Source organism: Camelus dromedarius, chromosome 24 (genome assembly GCF_036321535.1).
Source record: "Camelus dromedarius isolate mCamDro1 chromosome 24, mCamDro1.pat, whole genome shotgun sequence".
NCBI lineage: Eukaryota > Metazoa > Chordata > Mammalia > Artiodactyla > Camelidae > Camelus > Camelus dromedarius.
In genome coordinates, this window is record NC_087459.1 from 21,802,783 (window position 1) to 21,822,370 (window position 19,588).

The 19,588-nt window shown below is 48.9% G+C and overlaps 1 protein-coding gene across 1 annotated transcript; it reads right to left on the reverse strand.

Moving 5' to 3' along the window:
• Window positions 1–959: 959 nt before the first annotated feature.
• PRSS36 (serine protease 36) lies at window positions 960–10,333 on the reverse strand. The gene is made up of 15 exons (XM_031432844.2): window positions 10,217–10,333; window positions 9,881–9,916; window positions 9,656–9,691; window positions 9,283–9,445; window positions 8,556–8,836; window positions 6,274–6,440; window positions 4,465–4,714; window positions 4,225–4,354; window positions 3,632–3,888; window positions 3,380–3,546; window positions 2,747–2,984; window positions 2,500–2,641; window positions 1,961–2,226; window positions 1,762–1,883; window positions 960–1,492 (listed from the first exon to the last, which is right to left on the reverse strand). The coding sequence occupies exons 1-15, from the start codon at window positions 10,251–10,253 to the stop codon at window positions 1,214–1,216; spliced, it is 2,571 nt and encodes an 856-aa protein (XP_031288704.2). The 5' UTR covers window positions 10,254–10,333; the 3' UTR covers window positions 960–1,213.
• Window positions 10,334–19,588: the final 9,255 nt, after the last annotated feature.

Genomic DNA, 19,588 nt, shown 5'->3' on the forward strand with positions numbered 1-19,588 from the left:
GGTGATAGGTACAGGGGAATTCTCTTTGGAATCTGGCAGCTAAAGATAAGCCTGGTCATTTAAGAACCTCTGTCCATCTCACTCTCCCTAGAACTTCCAGCTTCCCTGAAGTCTCTCCTCTCCAAACTGCTGCCTACTCAACCCAGAAATGGTGACTCCAGCCCCAGAGGAGACCCCTCTGCCACCCTCACCAGCTGGTTTCCACCCCACACGCCCCTCCTGCCCCCGATGTGTCCCCACTGCCCTTATTCTATGCTCAGATATCACCTCCTCTATGACTTTTTCCTGACCACCAGCCAGGGGTGCCCACGTGTTCCTTACTATATTGGGAGCATTTTGCAGGCTTGTCAAAGCCCCTGCTGTGCCATGACTTAGCAGTTAAGAGGGAATGTGGTTGAATTAATGCAGGGAGGTGCCCTGGTAAGTGGTGGTGGGTGAGGTAGTAGCAGATACATACAAGGGACTTTTGATGGGGCCCAAACCCTGGGGGCACTGGGCAGGATGTGGTGGACACTTGAAGGGTACAAATGTCGTGTGTGTACTGGACACTGGAGGTATACACTTTAGAGCACTATCTATAGGGTATGTAAATGGCAGTGGCTCCCTGTGGGTATAGGATACAGCAGACAGACGCTAGGCCCCCAGACTCCTGGACCCTTCCTCTGACCTTGACTCTCAGTCTTCCTTGCTCTAGGGGGAGGGGCAGCAGGGCCAAGGTGACCAGCAGGTGCTGGGGATGCTGATTCCACTGAGGAGGGGGTGACACAGAACCAGCTGTCTGCCCAACCTCCCCCGCCCTGGGGCAGGAATGAGGGACAGCTGCCACGTTATCAGGGACAAATTTCCTGGGAGCCCAAGGCCTGACTCACGGAGGCCCAGGAGGGAGGGGCCGATCCCTGGGGCTTTCCCCTGGCCCCTCAGCCTGCCCCCAGCGATGCCACAAGGCCACATGTCTGTGTTTACACCTTTATTGTCTGCTGCCTCCCACTGCCAAGGATGCCAGGGCCCAAAATAGCTGGGCTCTGAGGCCCGATTACCAGAGCCGCTGCAGTCTAGGTGGGTGGGGCGCCTTGGAGGTTCCGGGTAAGAGAACAGAGCCAGTTGGGCCACATTCCAGCCCCACTGGGCGGGAAGTGGTGGAAAGCTGGAGGAGGTAGGGGAGGAGAAGGGAAGGTGATGACGAAGGTAAGGTGGCCCAGGGACCCAGGCCCCATCAGCCCTGGATCAGGGGGGTCAGAAGCAGCAGGAAAATAGCAGCCTGAGGGGAGCCTGAGGCCCCAGCCATGTCTGGGGGGCAGAGGTCACTGCTTTCAGGGGGCCAGAGGGGGAAGCCACTGGGGGGCAGGAAATGGGCCTCCCCCACTGTCTGGGAGATCCAGGTCTCTTCAGGGCCAATGGCGGCAAAGAGCTCCCGGCTCCCTCGAATAGCCATGCCCACGAGGACCCAGGAGCCTCCCTCAGTCTGGCACAGAAGCGGAGGTGCTGAGGTCACCTGCAGTGTAAGAGCCAAGGCCAAAAGGGTCTCTTACCCTCTTACCCTTCCCCTGGTCCCCTGCATCTTTCTAGGGTCCAGTCACAAAGCACTGCTTATTGCCATCCTCAGACAACTTGATCCCTAGTCTCTCTCAAAATCCAGCTTTCTTCCCATTCGGGGCCCAGGGCCCAAGAATTCCAACCTTGCTCTCTCTCTGGGGTCCAGCTGCCTAGCACTGCCTCTCCCCTCCCTGGCCCAGGATACACAGCCCCCCACCACCCCCGTACCTCACACCTGTCCTCCTGCCCCTCTGCATACAGAACACAGAAAGTTCCAGGGGACAGAATGCCCTGATAGAGGCAGTGACAGAGTCGCGGTGTCAAGATGGAGACAGAAGCAGCCACAGGGACTAGAAAGAGGAAAGAAGATTGTCCTGGGGATGCTGGCATCCAGCTGCTTCTTACCCCCAGGACTCAGGGCTCTCACCTCGGTCCTGGGGGTCCTTCCAGCCCAGCACCCAGCAGCTGGACCCCAGGGGGATACCCCCTGGGTGAAGGCAGATGGACAAGGCTGATGGGGAGGGCTCCACCCGGGAGCTCAGCTCTAGGAGGGCCAGTGGGGGCCGAAGTCCCAGGTGCCGAGGCAGGCGGATGCTGATGACTGACCGGGATACCTGATGGCTCTGTGGGAGGGGGCTGGCCCCCGCCCGGCCCAGGTACACTTCAATATAAGGCACTGTTGTAGAGCCTGGCCTGTTGGAACAAGGTCCAATGTCACTTCATGTTCCCCCCTTGCTGATTAAATCCTTCCCAGTCCAGGGGAAAGGGTGGAATGAATCTCCAGGGTCATTCTACTAATTCCTTCATTCTTCCTCCTTCCATATCTCTCTTCTGTCTCAAAACACTTCGTAGCAGTTTCCCTGTGCTATAAGAACCCTAAAGGGAGAACATCCCACTATCATAAGAGTTCTTTGGTCCATCTCCCAATTCTTTCCTCTGGCCCTTAGGGAGATGGGTGAGACCCACCTGAGGACACAGTGAGTGGCTGCCAGGACCCAGCCTGGAGCCACGAGGATTCCAGTGCAGACATGCTCTCCAGCTACATGCACCTCTGCCAGCCAGGGCCACAGGACCCCCACTGGAGCGGGCTCTGGCTGCAGGCCACAAGCTAGGGAGAGGAGGTGACCCCCTCAGTGGGGGCCCCACAGCTGACCCCCAAAGCCTCTAACCTAGATCTAAGCATCCCCAGGAGCCCCTAAGTCCCCCTCCTCACCACCATGCTCTGTGTGCGGGGGACAAATGTGTGTCTCAGTCTCCTCCCCCTCAGGGCCCCAGTCCCAGGCCAGCTGGTCCTCCAGGTAGGCTCCCCGAGTCACATGGCTGATCCACGGGCCGTGGGTCTGCAGAGGGTAGAAGACTCTGGGACGTAGGCAGTCGCTGGGGAAGTTTCTGATTCCAGCCAGGAACCAGGTCCCCTCTTCCCGGCACAGAAGGCTCCGATGAGAGTAGTTCTGCAGAGAGTGTGTTACCAGCCTCTACGGGTGTGTGCAAGTTGATGAGGGGAAACCAAAGCTCCTGGGGCTTTCCTGGACTCCCCTGTACTGGGACATAACAAGTCCCATCTCCTCCAAGCCAGGCTCCAATACTAATCTGTGTAAGTCGGCCCTCGCTATAGGAGTCATTTTAAACCTAGAGGTAGCGAGAAGTCCCACGGTCCCCCACCGCCGGTCTCAGCCCCTCCCCGAAGTCTTTCAGGGCCAGGCCCCGCCCCCAGGGCATTCCGGTCGCGTTAACCCGGTCTCCGCCCCCCAGAGCGCGGCGCCAAGTTCCCCTTCCCTCTCAGGCCCCGCCTCCAGCCCGCCCCTCCCTCCTACTCAGGCCCGCAGGTCCCGCCCCTGCCGCTCACCCAGCAGCGGCCTGCCACCGCCTCCTCTTGCTGGTAGGCGGGGCAGAGCGCTTGCGGGGGCTCTCCCGGTGGTGGCACTGTCGCCTCCTGGCGGCCGTACAGGCAGTGACACCACCAGGTCGCCAGCAGCTCCGCCTCGAGCAGCGAGCTGGAGCCGGGTGCGGGTTCTGGGAGGGGAAAGGAGGGAACCAGCGCTACGGCGGTGTCCGGCCCGGCTTCGCCCCGCCAGGCCCACGGCGGGCCCCTACTCACCCCCGCGGCCCCAGTGTGCCAGGCGGCAGCGGCTCCCGGGCAGGAAATAGTGGTCTGGGTGGGGTAGGCACACTGGCCGCGGGGCCGCGCCCAGGTTCACGGGCTCGCGCAGCTGCAGCAGCGCCAGGTCCGAGGCGTCGTCCCACGAGGCGTTCTCGTGCGGCACTAGGCGTGCCACGTGCTCCGCGCGCGGGCGCGAGGGCAGTAGCACGCGCCAGTTGTCCAGGTCTCCAGGCTGGTGGTCTGAGCTGATGCGGCTGCGGGATGGGGAGACTGGGGACGTGGGCCGGATCCCACACACTCAGCTCAAAACCTCGCGCCTGTGGCTTAGACTCCGAATCTCTTGGCAGGATTCTACATCCCTGGCCTGAGAACTGTGCTCTCAGACCCCCACGTCCTGGGTCGAACTTACATTACCTCTCTGTTTGCCCCAGAGAGACTAGGACCCTGATTTTCTAGCTGGATCGTGCACCTCCCAGAGGAACCCCACATCACTATCCCTACCCCAACCAGGGAAGGGGCTGGGGCCAGTTAGTGTCTCAGACTGATGAATAAAGGGGCAAGAATCTGCCTGAGACTGGGTTTTCACTCACCCCAGAAAGCAGCTGGCAGGTGCCAAGACCCAGCTTTCAGACACCAGTGCCCCATAGCAGGGTCTGGATCCCGGAACCATCACCTGTGCTTCCCAGGGCCAGGCCCCTGGCCGCGGGGCCTTACCGCACTCTGAGGGGTGAGAGGCCTGAGTCAGGGGGCCTCCTGAACTCCCCAGCAATTTCTACACAAACTCCAATTTCCCATATCCAGGTGACATCCAGGGGTCCTGCTCCCCTCACCTGGAAGGGCGATGGTGCAGTTCTCATCCGTGGGCTCCGAGAGGACTGACTGGGGCTGCGGGGACTGGGAGGGAAAGGTCGGTCCAGGCTCTGAACCCATCACCTGTTCCCTTATCCATGCCTCATAGGGAGCCACAGCAGTGAAGACTCCGGGGCGGTTCCTCCGTCCACAGCCAAAGCCAAAGCTGGTGATTCCTGCTTGGAACCATCTGCCACCTTCCTCGCAGACCAGGGGCCCTCCAGAGTCTCCCTGATGATAAATAACTCAGTGTCAGGAGGTCAGCCCAGGGACACACCAGCTTTTACTGGACCACCTCTCAAAGGTTCTACACGTCTTCTTCTTGGCCCTGCATGAAGCCACCTTCTCCTAGAAACCTGTCGTTGGCTGTGCTTTGTCCTCTGTATTTCCTACAACTCTAAACAGAAGAAAGTCTTGTAAAGCAGAATGGCTAATGAGTCGCTGAAGCAAAGAGCACAAAGCTAATGCATTAAGGGACATGCCCGCCAGACAGGGCAGCAAGTCTCATTCAGAGCCAAATGATTCTTGCTCAAGAAATAGTTTAAACAAACCCTGTCTTTGGTTTCTTAGTTGTTAGAGTTCATTGTTAACTTATTAAAGCAAATCAGAGATGCCACCATTCAGGAGGAAAAGTCTGTCAGAAATAGGCTAAGAGAAGGGGGAGTATTATTAGATCAGTGGTAGACTGCATGCTTAGCATGCACTATGTCCTGGGTTCCATCCCCAGTCCCTCCATTTAACATTTAAATAAACAAACAAATAAACCTAATCCCCCCCCCCCAAAAAAAACAGCAAAGAAGAAATAGGCTAATAGAAAAGCAGCAAGAAGCGAAAGTTGAAGGCAAGTCAGGAGGAAGAACTACAAGGAACAGATACTAAAGCAATGGTTCTGGGGCCATTTAATGCTGGAGCATTGCTCCTAAGATATCAGTGTAATCCAGGCCAGGCATCTTAGTGACCTGAGGAGGGTCACAAAGAATCATCTAGAATTTGTGCTGTCCAATATGGTAGAAAACTAGCTGATTTAATTAAAATTAAATGAAATTCATCAGTCACACTAGCCACATTGGCTATTGAACATTTGAAATCACTAGCCACATTTCAAATATTCAGAAGCCTAGTGACTAGCACACTGGACAGTGCAGATATAAACTATTTCCATCATCATAGGAAGTTCCATTGGACAGCGCTGGCCTAAAGGAAGTTGAATTGTTGGAATTCAAGAAGGCAAGGATTATGTCCATATGTCCTGGAGCCTCATAATTGGGAGGGACACTGAAGACCATCTATCTTGAATCCCTATCAGCACCATGCATGCTTGAACACCCTCAAAAAGTGTCTCATTTGAAGACTATTTCTGGGGAAAAATGGTTTAGGCCTTCAGCAGCTTATCTGGAAAATTCCCTTCTCTGAAGGATTAGTTCATTTTAAAAAATACTTATTGAGTATCAACTAAGTAACAAGTACTGTGCAATAGGCTAGCATATGAAATGATAATAGCTAATACTTATTTAGCTCTTACTAGGGACCAAATTTTTTTGTTTGCTTGTTTTTTTGGGGGAAAGTAATTAGGTTTGTTTGTTTGTTTGTTTATTTTTGTTTTTAACAGAAGTATTGGGGATTGAACCCAGGACCTTGTGCATGCTAAGCACACACTCTACCACTGAGCTGTACCCTCCCTGCCAATCTTGTCCTCTTTGTGCAGACGAGCCTCAGAGATATGAGAGAGATGGGATTTGTCTATTCCTCATATTGCCTCCAATGGGTTAGGGCTCTGCCTGGCCCCTCACCTGGCAGGTGTCCCTGTGGCCCTCTGCGTAGCCAGCACACAGCATCCCCGGCAATAGCTGGAAAGTGAGATTGAAGGGACCGGGCCGGCTGTAGAGACACTGACAGGCAGCCTCTCCCAGCAGCCTTAGCTCCACCTCTTGTAGCACCCAGGGTAGAGGCAGCGGGTCTGTGGGCAGAACCAGATAAGAAATGCTGTGAGGCAGGAATGGAGTTCCCTGTTCCCCAGTGCTCAGCTTGGTCCCCTTCAGCTGCCTCCTGGACATCTCTGTCTAGATGCCCCTGGCACCTCAGCCCACCACATCCAAAACCCATCAGTCTCCTCCCACTCCTCTCTGCCCTTCTTCCTACAACCTCAACTCCAGAATGACCCCATCAAGCATCCAATGAGATCTGCCATGGATGGTCCTGTACTGCACAAAGGTATCACAAAGGATTCAGGTAGGGGTGAGAATCACTGAGCTGTCAGCCCTGAAGGGGCAGCCCTTTCTGCAAAGATGTGTATAAACTATGTGTGGTCCCATACTGAGTTTCCAAGCATGGAATCTGGGGGTTGCCCCTGACCCCTGTCTCATCTTCTCCCCAATCAGTTCTCAAGTCTGGAAAGCCTCTCATTTGTGACTTCTTGGCATTTTCATGGCAAATGCCCTGAAAGTTCAGGAGGCATGACTTTGGACCAGGACAATAGGCCCAGTTTCTCACTGGTCTGTTCCTCAACCCAGCATTTACTTGTTGCTGCTAGAGGAATGTTTTTAATGCTCAGCTCTGATCTTACCAAGAACAATCAATGGCTCCCAGTGTCTAAACCTGAGGCCTCAGTCCTTTACTTATGTGAATATACTTTTGATGGAAACAAAAAGGGGTGGGAGAAGTAGACAGAGTTCCTTCCTTCCCCATCCAGAACCCTGAGTCAGGTGACAGCTGAGGCTGTACTGGAGGGTCAGACAGGGAGGTTTGGGGATTGGCCTGGGGCTCCCTGGAGCTGGTGGGGTACCCTGATCCTCAGTCTATCCTTGAGGCCTTCATGGACCTGCCCCAGCAGCTAATGCAGTCTCTGTTGCTGCTGTCCCCCGACTCTAGCCTGGCAGCCTGGCCCTTCTCCATCTAATATGCCTCATCTGGGTCCCCAGGATGGCCTCCATCTCCTCCCACATTCCTGTAATGCCAACTTCTATCCTCTCTTCACAAACAGTCCCCAGAATCTCCCACTCTGGGGGCCCATTGTCAGGATGACCTGGCCCCATCCACACAGACTTCCTAAGTGCTCAGAGTGATCCTCCTATGTCACCTCCTGCCCTGATGGAGTCCCTGCAAGCCAAGGTTGTGGCAACTCCTCCTGAAGCATCCTCCCCAAAGCCCCACACTATGCAGGTCTGATCACAGCAGGTTTGGAATTGTGGGGGCCTTGCAAACAAGGGAAGGTAGCAGGGGATGATGGGAAATGGAAAAGTGGTCTGTTTCCCCCTACACCTTCTAATATAAGTGCTTATTTGTTGGCTCTCTGTCTACCTACTAGAATGTAAGCTTGAGAAGGCACGGATTTTTACTTGTGTTCATTGGTGTATTTCTAATGCCTCACATAGTGCGGAATGATGTAGTACTCAAGAAATATCTGTTGCATGAATGAAAAAAGGTCTGAATGAATGAGTAGGGAGAGGACAGGAGCAGAGGGAGTAGAGAGATGGTGGAGAGGATAGAATGGGAGGAAAAGGGACAGGAAGAAAGGACAAAAGCTGACATTTGCTGAATGCCTACTATATGCCCAGGACTGGGCGTTAGTGCACAGATGACCTACGGTAAAATATCTAAAGTATATTAATTACTGCTATGTCAGGCACTGTGCTATGAACTTTACAAGTTTTTTTCTCATTTAATACACTCAACAACTCCATGAAGTGGGCACTCTTGGTCAATTTTCACAGGAGGAACTCGACCCGGTGAAGTGCTTTGGCTGAAACAGCAGAGCTGGGATGGGAACCCTTGCCAGATCCTAAATCCAAGAAAGAAAAACTGAAAGGTGATTCAGTAGTCTTAGTTTGATAGCTGTTGGCGAGGAGATAGATGGAGATAGATAGGCACGTTACTTACCTGTGGCCTAGCAGAGTGCCCCTCTCCAGGCCCGGCCAGAGGCCAGGTCTGGTGGATTCCACCTCCCGAGGCCCCGCCCCATGGGCCCTCCCACCCGAGGGCCCAGCTTTTAGGACACGCCCCTGAGGTCCAGCAAAGAGGAAGGCTCTGTAGGTTCTCAAATAACCCTCCTCCCCGGACGCCCCCCCTTACTCACCCTCCTCCTGGATGTCCCCCCAGCCCGTGGCCCGGCAGGCAGTTCCATGAGCGAAGCGGTGCGAGGCGCGGGGCAGGCAGACGGGCCGCACGGCAGGGCCCAGCCTGGCGGGCGAGGCCAGGCGTAGCAGGGCCACGTCGGCGCCCAGTTCCACGCTGCTGTAGTTGTCCGGCACCAGGATCGCGGCCACTGCGCGGACGTGTGCGCCATCCAGGGGCCCGTCCTGGGAGTGCACGCCCAGCACTACCGTCCACTCGGCGGCGGGCGCCAAGGTCCCGTTCCTGCGCCGAGGCCAAGGCGGGAAGGGGTTAGGTGGACCCTATGGAGGGAGCAGGCCCTCGTGGGGGTCAGAGCTTAGAGCCAGGGAGAAGGTGGGGTCAGCGGGAACCCAGGAGGGGCGGAGTCCGATCCAGATTTGGGGCTGGGGCCATCGAGGTTGAGACAGACTTCTAAAACCGGGAGGAGCGGATCCGATTTGGAGGTGGTTGATTGGGGGCATTGGAAAGATGGAATTCCGACTCCGATATTTGGTGGAGTGGTGGGAGTAGTCGGCCGGCGGCCTCACCACACTCAGAACCTGGATACCCTGCAGAGCACTTGGCTTCGGGGGAGGGTGGGGAGGCGGGAGCAGCTAGGTTCCAAGTTAGCCTTGAGTATGCAAGGTCAGCTGCGGGCAGGCTTGGCTTTTGAAGAAGAGGAGAGGGGCTGGAAGTGGGCAAATACTCACGTCACAAAACAGTGAGCAGCGGAGAGGACCCAGGAGGGGGCTATGAGGGAGCCCCCGCAGATGTGGCCTCCGCCCTGATGCAGGCTCACCTGCCACGGCCAGCTGCCCGGCTGTGCATCTGAGCCCCCCATGATTCGGGCAGAGGGCTCAGGGCGACCACAGTCTGCAATGGGGTACCATGGAAGTCATAGCCCACCCCTGTCCCCCATGCCAGAGGCCCAGGTAATTTAGGACAAAGCCCCATCTCCCACCCTGCTTCAGTCTGCCCCTCTGATCAAAGAACAAAGAGAATTTCTGATCACTTCTACCTCCCTCATTGCCTAGCCAGCCTTAACCTCCTTTAAGATCTGAGGACACCACACCTCTTCCTTACCCAGGTCTTCAGGTTCTTCTTGGGTAGGACTGAAAGCTGGGAGTCAGAGAGTAAGGAGAGGAAGATACTGGTGACATCCAGCCCCCATCTTCCTGCTCTCCATCTCCCACCCCCTACCTTCTTGTTCCTCATTCCCTGCCCTTTCAGCCCCCCTGCCAGCACCCATACTATCCCTCCCATCTTTTCTGCCTCTGCACATGACATTCCCCCATCCAGCTGCCTTACCTGAGTCTGGGAAGGCTCCAGGGATGGGGCTGATGGCTGGAAATATGGAATCAGGAAGAGGTTGGAGACTTACACTTACGCAGTGCCCTCCCTGATACAGCACACACACACCCCCCACCCCGCCACCAAAGCTTTATAGGTACTCCATCCCTCCATGGCAGGCAGGTCTCCTTTCCCCCTCCTCTCATATACTATTCCTCTCCCTCCTGACACCTCACTCCCACCTTTTTCTGATGTCATCCCACTTCCCAGGCAAAAACCAGGAGTCCTGCTTTCCAGATCCCCAGATGCTAGGACCCAGGCCCCTTGCAGCCATCGCCTGTCCCCTGACGTTACCGAGGATCACAAGTGGCAGGAGCAGGTGCTGGGACATGGCGCATTTGAGTCAGTTGGAGGCACAGAAATGGGTGAAGATCTGCTCCTTGCCACAGCTCTGTCACTGCCTAGGCAGCCCGTGACTCCTGATGGTCTGAGGAACAGCCCCACCCACCCTGGCTGAAGCCCATCTCTGGGAATCTGAGTGGATCTGGGGCTGGAAGGAGGAAGTAGGGAGCCAAATGCCCCACCTAGAGCCCTGTGGGCATCTCACATCTCTAGAGGCCCAGGGTGGGGGCAGGAGGCAGATGTCCCAGCTCCTGGACACCTATTGGGTGGGGGAGTTGAGTGGAAAACCCACAAAGGTGGAGGGAGAGGACAGCCAGGGGCTGGGAGGCTGATGTTCTGGGTCCTTGGTGAGGCAGGGCTGCCAGTCAGCAGTGGCCCTTGGGACAGGGAAGGTGGTCCCTCAGTGGCGTGACTCACCTGAGACTTCATCTCTGTTTGGGGTGCGTCTACCTCAATGGCTTGGCCTTTTCTTCTCACACAGCTCTGGTTACTGGAGTTGCTGGCCAGGTCTGGGACGGGAGCCCTAGGGAATTCAATCCCATCCCAACAAAAGGATCAGAGATTCCGGCAAGTTGGGCAGGGCATAGGATTCTCGGAGGAGGATGGGCAGGCTGGTAGCCGAAAAAGACTCCGCCCTGTCTCTGCCCTTCTTTGTGTTAGAGTAAGTAGCCTCAGGTGTTCTGCTACCTACTCTTTGTATGACCTTAGGAAAGTCACTCAACCCCTCTGCATATATGATAGGAGTCTACTTAAGAAATATGGTGCTTCAAAGAGGAGTTGAGGAGAGTTTAATGAAGGAACTATTTACACAGGTGTAGTCAGGAACAAGGGAAACCAACAGGGATGGTGAAGCACCTGGGGGCTAGCAATAATCTGAAGGGGCAAGGAGAGGGAGCAGATACTGGAACTGGGAAAGAGAGATACAAGGCTGTAGGAGAAGGCCAGCCGATAGGAGTGCCTTCAGTGGAGGAATGCAACCTTCATCAACCTGTGGCTCAGCAGGGAGGGAGCTGGGAAAGAAAAGACCCTATCTCATCACCCTTCTTCTAGCCTCTGATCAACTGCCAGCTCTTCCCATCATCTGAAAACTACCAGAAGTCAAAAACAAAAACAAAAACAAGCAAACAAAACTACCAGAAGTCAGAGTGCAAGGGGGCCCATGATGTGGCTCATAAAGGTCACCCTCTGTGAGAACAAATCAGGATGGAGAAAGGTGGGGAGTGGAAGTGGAGAGTCAGACAAAAACTATCCACACACATATATCTATTTTCTTATCAATAATATGAGCTAATAATAACAACAAAAATAATAATACTCTGTTAGCCCAGTTTCCCTAGAAAAGAGAAGCTTAGGCAAAGCCTACATGCTTTTGCCTTTTTTGGGAGGGGAGGTACAATCCCAGGGTAGCAAGAACAAGGGAAAAAAGAGAAGTGATTAGGGAGGGAGGAAATGGAAACACAGGGACCCAACAATTGACTAGATTCAAATGATAATCTTGCTAACCTTAGCTAGTCTGTGACCGACAATGAAAGTCAGCATGGTGATGTGAAAATTTGTAAAGGGAAACCTCACTGAAATGGAGTTGGGAGAACAGCAGGGGGAGCTCTCATGCCCGTACCACTTAACGGCAATACGGATCCCAACAGGAAGACACAGAACTTTGCATCTCCAGCAGGATGTGACACTACTTTCCTACCCCTAGCAGGAGGAAGATTTTCTCCCTGCCTGGCAACAGCTCAGCCAATGAGAGACTGTCACAACTCAGCCAATGACAAGCCACTATACTCTGAACTCCCAGTTTCTTCCAATGAACTTTTTGTTTATAACAGCCCTCTCAACTTCCCCCTCTCCTCTGTAAAAGAGTTAACTCTCCTTTGCTTTACCGGGCTTGCATGTGGTTTGCCGCCATATTTGCATGTTCTGAATTGCAATTCTTTGTTGCTTGTGAATAAATCCATTTTGCTGGTGAAATGACTGGCTGTTGTATTGTTTTAGGTTAACAGGGGCAACAATTTCAGACTTTTTTACACAATCCTGGGGTTTCTAAGCCTTCTCAGGCACTCATTTGTAGGCATTTGCCCCTCCAAAGATAAAACCCTGTAATTTATTCAACAAACACTCAGAAAAATGAGGCAATGGGCAAAAAAAGTCAGAAGATGTAGAGAGTGGTTAATGCAAAGTATGAATACCATGAAGGTCCTCACCTATGAACTGCTTCCTCCAATTCAGCAGTTCTCAGACGTTTGGGTCTCAGGACCTCCTTACGCTGTTAAAAATTATTGAGAAATCTGAAGAGTTTTTGCTTATGTGTGTTATATCTATCAACATTTACTGCATTTGAAGTTAAAACTGAGAAATACTAATTATTAACTCATTAAAAATCCATTATACATTAATGTAAAATAACATATTTTTATGAAAAGTATTTTCCAAACCAAACCAAAAAAAAAAAAAATGAGTGGCATTATTTTACATTTTTGCAAACCTCTTTAGTGTCTTGATGAATAGAATACAGCTGGATTCTCATATCTGCTTCTGCATCCAGCCTGTTGGGATATCATGTGTCAAGGATCCTTTGGAAACCTACATTGTACACTTGGCATCATGAAAATAGTTTTGGCCTTAGGCGCCCCTTGAGAGAGTCTTGGGACCCCGCTGGGGGTTCCCAGACCATATTTGAGAACTGGTTAAGAAGTACTAAGGAAAAGACAAGACAATTCAAATTTTTTTAAATGGCAAAATATTTTATTTCAGTTATCTACCGCTGTGAAATAAACCAGCCCCAAACCTAAAGACTTAGAACCCATTTTGTTATCTCTCTTGGTCATGTGGGGTGACTGGGCTCCACCGGGTGGTTGGGGTCCCTCATGTGGTTGCAGTTAGATGCAGTTGGGGCTGGAAACATCTGGATGTTCACTTGGGATGGCTGGGCTTCTTGCTTTGCTATGCAATGTCAAGGTCTCTCCTCTGATATAGTCATGGTCTCTCCAGCAGGGTAGCTGGACTTCTTACTGGTGGCTCAGAAGTCCCTAGAGCTCTAAAGCAGAAGCTGCCATGGCTCTTAGGGCTTAGGCCTGGAACTGGCACAGCTCCACGCTGCAACGTTCTGTTGGTTCAAGTGACACAGCTTAGCCCAGATTTCAGCAAAGAAGGGGACTAGAAAGGTCACGAAGGCTCGAAGGCATGGTTCCTTGAGGGAGTCGGCTTTGGAGCTGATCTACCTCAGGCTTTAACAAGTACTAAAAAAAAAAAGGATATCCAATTGCCAGTATGCATATGAAAAGTTGCACAAGATCACCTGAGGGGAAATGAAAATATAAACCACCAAGAGATGCCACCAAACACCCAGCAGAATGGCTAAAATTTAAAAAGCTGTTCAACACCAAATATTGCTGAGGATGCAGAGCAAGTGAAATGCTCATACATTGCTGTAGGGTGGGGAGGGTGGGTAGAAAATTCTTTGGCATTATTCATTAAAGCTGAACATACACCTGTGTTATGACCCAACAACCATACTCCTGTGGTTAGACACAAGAGAAATGAGTGCACCAAGAGACGTGAGCAAAGCAGAGTGTCTGTAGAAGCTTTATTCATAAGAGCCAAACTCAGAAACAATACAAATGCCCAGTAACAGGAAAATTGATAAATTGTGATATATTCATACAATGGAATATTATGCAGCAATAAAAAAGAACGAATTACTGATATGGGCATCAACATAGACGACTCCAACAGAACTTATGTTCAAGGAATGTAAGTATCATACTGTATGATTCTAATTTTATAAAATTTAAGAACAAACAAAGCTAATCAAGGGCCTATTATATAGCACAAGGAACTATATTCAATACCTTGTAATAGCCTGTAATGAGAAAAGTCTGAAAAAGAATATATGTATATATATTGAATATATGTATGTATGTATGTGTGTATATATATATATATATATATATATATATATATATATATATATATAAAATTGAATCATTTTGCTGTACCCCTGAAACTAACACAACATTATAAATCAACTATACTTCAATTTTAAAAAAGTGAAAATACTAATCAATGATTGTAGAAGTGAGAATAGTATTTCCCTCTGGTGGAAGTTATTAACTGGGAAGAGCACAAAGGTATTTGCTGGAGTGCAGGAAAGTTCTATAGCTTTGTTTTAAATTCCTTTTTTTTGGGAAAGTCCTGTAACTCGATCTAGGTGGTGGCTACTCAGGTGATACACATGCAGAACTTCACTGAGATGTAAGGTTAGCACACTTTGCACACTTTTACTGTATGGTTGTTACGCCTGAATAAAAAGAGGAAGAAACACATTTTCCAGTTAAATGGATTCCAGGGTCAGTTAAGGAAAAACAACAGAGACAGCTCCAAAAATTCTTTCCTAGACCACAAGCTTTCATAAAAGGTAGAGCATTATATCAGATACACCAAAGCAGGCATGTTATGTAGTTTCTGAAAGTTTAACCAAAAGAATGAAGTCTTGTAGCAATTGGGGAAACAGTAAAAACATGCTTAAGCAAAATTGTTGCTATTACATTCCTGATAACAGATAATTTAAAAAAAATTTGGTAACAAGTTACTTTTTTTCTGAACTGGCTTTCTCAATAAAAAGGCTGATTATCACTGACCTAGAAAAAAAGGACATTCTTGAGATAATCCTTAAAAAATACTGTTTCTCTCAGCCAAGCTTTTGAAAGATACTGAACAGAGGGAGTAGAAGATAGTTCCAACAGGTTAAGGGCAGAGCCACACCCACTCCTCCTGAGCTAAGCTGGACAGTGCTGCATTTCCTTGTGAAAAGAGGATGTGCGGAAACGAAAAGAATCTGGGGTGCCTGCTCTAATGCACACCAAAAGGGTGACATTACAGAGCAAGGCTCCAAACATTTTAGTTTGGAAAACTGTTAAAAGTATATATAACCCCTGGTAAGGTTGTCAGGTAAAATAGAGGACATTCAGTTAAATCTGAATTTCAGATAATCAGTGAATAATCTTTTATGTATAACTATGTTCCATGCAATAGTGGGAAATCATTATTTGTGTTTATATGAAATTAAGATTTCATTGGACAGCCTGCATTTTTATTTGCTAAATTTGGCAACCCTATTCCCTTGGCCAGAATATTGTCTTACTGTGTTGTTGCTTCTCTGCTTAGAAGAATGAGACTTTCTGGAGTGTGCTCCAAAATAACTTGAGGTGGGGTCTAAAATGCACATTCCATGTTACTGAATGGAGTGACCCTCTGAGTGGGAGTATTTGAGAGACAATTGATAAAGGTTCACATTCTGACAGGACTCTGTACCAGAAGCCAAGTTGACTGGTATGGTCAAGATGTGCCCCCTGAAGCTCCCACTTGTGGCAGGAAGAGTAGCTGCTCTTCTTTCCATTTTACTCTGCCAGGCACCCCCACCCCTTGCCTCTATCACCTGATCTCTAGGGGCCACGGTGGCACAAAGTCACCACTTGGGTCTCTCATCCTTTCCCCAGTAGAGCCCCTGATCAACTGAGTCCTATTGGAGCTAAAAACTGCTCCAGGACTCATCGCTTTGGTCTCAAATGAGCAGCCCTAGGGTATAATGCAAAGAAACAATTACTTTAGAACACATTCTGCTAATAGTTGCACAAAATAAATCCAGATAAAGTACAGATGCTCCCAGACTCATTTCAAACCTATGGCAGCTTGATGCTGAAATGCTGAGTGTAGCTGCCAAGGAAGGAGCTCGGTGGTGCCACTTTCACTGTTTGGGGTGGACGCTGCCTTTGTAACAGCTTGCTGCAAAACAAACACTGAACACTATTTTCACTTTTTGCCTTTTTTTTGTAAAAGCAAAAACCCTCTTTGGATGTCTTTCGGTTAGCAAAAACACGTTCTAATGTAGATCTTTTGTAAAGGTGACTGGCACAAAGTGAACTTTCAAGAACAAGGTTTACTTCATTTTGTTTTATTTTATTATCTCGATGTAATGATTCACCAGATTTCACGCAACAGAACATGTTTTATCTTTAGGTCTGTGCCCATTCGTCCTCTAACCTCTTTTTGAGATATACAGTGTTTCCAGGGTACAGAGATTAAAAATTAAAGGTCTTATTCCTCAGAAATCTTAGAGGCTAAAGTAACAGTCTGAATTATTGAGAACCGCTAGTTAAAGTAGGTCCTGCACATCTATTTACTTTTGCTAATGCAGTTGACCCTTGAGCATCTCAGGTTTTCCTGATAAATTCCAATTACTCTCTGGTACTTGAGTATATTCAAATGCTTATCATGTTCTTTAGATAACACCACTGAATAAGAGTTTTAGAAATGAATTTAAGATTACACAGGAAAACTCTTACCCAGAGAGTTTATGCGAACCATTTCATTGTAAACACTACTTCTTGTCTTGGACTAGTAAAAGAAAGTTCTGAAATTCACAGACCATGGTGAATTACAACCCCATCATTCCACTGTGGTTAGATATATTTTGATATGATTATCAGCAAATTTCCACACAATTTTGGTACCGGTTCAGAAGGTTTTTCCTATTGTCATAGAAAAAGTGGCAGATAAAAATTATATTGAGCAGAATTACATTATTTTTCCCTGTGGATGAAAATAAACCATGCCTCTATCTCCAATTTTACACTCATTGGTGGTTAGAGTTTTGGGTGACAGGATAATGTGTTTCTTCTTCTACCGCAGAGGAGAAACGCATCTTCACATAAAAATTACTAAAGCCATATTTACCCAGAGAAATGTCTTCTAATGTCAGTAAGGATCATCAGGTAAGAAAACTCCTGAAATGAGAAGCAAACCTCCCAATCTTACTAAGCCATTTTTTTCACACTTTTTATTTTTTTATTCAAAAATTTTTTCACACTTTATATTTTTTAAAGCAAGGTTTTTCCTAAGTTATTTCATGTGCAGCTTTCAATAAAGAAAGGAGTTGCTAAATTCTCTGGTTTCTAATCAGCTAAGAGGCAGAAGTCTTAGGGCAAAATTCTTAAAAAAAAAAAAAAAATCGCAAACCTGTTTAGTTGGAAACAGAAGAATTTATTGTGGAAATTACAACAAAAGCCCTTTCAGATGTGTGCATGTCTGTGTCTGATGGTTTATATGTTCTTGGTGTGTGCAGTCTGGCCAAGCTTATGTTGGAGACCCACCAGATTTGAAGACTTAATACAAAAAAAAAAAAGTAAAATATCCCACTGATTTGTTTTACTTATTAAAATGTTGCTCCTAGAAAATTTTGGAGTACAAAAGTGGGGGGAGGGTATGTATAGCTCAGTGGTAGAGTGTATGCTTACCATGTATAAGATCCTGGGTCTCCAGTACCTCTATTAAAAAAATAATAATAATAAAATAAAATCAATTTTTAAAAAACTACATAAGTGGATCTTACTGCTGTAGATAGTTCCCATGAGACACTTATTTTTAAAAGTTTTTTAATATGTGTAATTTTCATTTTAGTTGCCGCACAGACAAAGTCAGGAGACCTCTTCTATCTTCCTCTTAAAATATGCAAATAAGTTTGAAAAAGTATATCTTTGGCATGTTAGGGTTCAGGTCTTTGTATAAACAAGGTCAAGCACAAATAAGTGTCTTCAGATTTTTTGCATATTTCTCAGGAAGTCCTTGTCCTGCTACCTTTTCTCTGCCCTTCTCCTTTTTCCTTTGTCTTCAGAGTGAGAGACCCTCCCTGACAGGCGATGATGTGGAAATGCCACCAGAGCCGCTTATGTGTCATTTTCAGGAACCAGGTACCAGTATTTGGGGCTGGCCAGTTTGTTCCCCTGGAACCGCTAACGCATTTGGAAGTGGACGTGCTACAATGACGGGACAGTTGTGCCCTTTGGCTTCACCATGACCACCAAAGTCCTCGCCCGTGCCCTTCCTGTCTCCTGGCCCTGCCTCCTAGGAGACTTTCTGCCATTCTTGGTCAGACCTAGTGAACTGTGTGGCTCTTGTCCAGCTGGTCCAAGCAGGTTCTCTCTTAGTGCAGCCCAATGATCTGCCCAGTATTTATTTTCCCGATTCTGTTGACCATGACAACCTCCCATAGAGACACAAAACCTGAATAGGCACCCTCCCCCACCTCACCCAGGGGCATTTCCTGTCCTGAGTGCTGCCCGAGGAAATAATTAAGCAATAATTCCTTACTTTAAGCCGTGCATCTTGAAGGACAGGTGAGAGAGGAAACGACATCGTGCAACTATGTTCTAAGCCCAGTTACAGATGCTCTGCAGATGGAAATATCATTTGATTTTCATGTTATACCTACAAGGTCACTTTCTTTCATTCTTGTTTTGAGTGACATAAAATAGCAGAGTCATCTTATACCTTAGGACCCCTACTTAGGGTGGTGTCGGTTTTGTCCTGCAAAAGTGTTGTCTCTGAGAGCCAAATTGGGGCTGAAGGAAATTCAGCTCCCACTCTACTTGCTAAGCCCTGGGCCCTGCATGGGCTGCATCAGCCTAGAGGAAGGGACATTTTCCCAATTCATACAAAAATGCACTGCAGCCTAGAAGTACCGAGGTCTGGCCCAAAGTCCCCGCTCTGTCCCTCTCAAGGCTCCTGAGAAGAGGGATGTTGCCTGCTCTCCCCCACACCCAGCAACCCGGGGCCCTGTAGACAAGGACCCAGCCACAGTGCCAGGAAGACAGACCTGCGGTCAAGTTGGCTCCTCCTTCCTTCTTCTGTTCATGCCATTCTTGGGCTGACAGATGCTTTGTTCACCTGGTAGACTCCCAGCTGACATGCCATCACATCAGTTACAGGGAAAGCTGATCCTCCCCACCCTACTCACTGCAAAACTGATCAGCCCTCCTTGGCCCCACCCTATAACATCCTCTTTCTGCCTATTGATTGGTTTCACCCTGTGACATCCTCTTTCTGCCTATTGATTGGTTTCACCCTGTAACATCCTCTTTCTGCCTACACTATGCCACTCTGTAAGAGATAATTTCTTTTTGAATTGGTCAATATACATTCACGGTAAAAAATTAAAATATAAAGGAGGATGCAGGGAAAAGTAAGTTTCTTTCGTACACTCAGTCCCAAGTTTCTCAGACTTCTCCAGACATAACCACTGATACTAACTTTTTCTTCTTCCAGAGGTATTTTATGTATGAACAAACATATATATCAGTTACTCTACCCCCTACACTTTAAAACCCAAAGAATAACATATTACACACATATTGCGTAGTACCTTGCTCCTCTCTCCCAGTAATAATAGAGCTTAGATAGTTTTTATATCTCTGCATTTAGATCCACCTCATTAAAAAAAATCTCATGATATCTGTACACTTAGATCCATCTCATTTTTTTAATCTC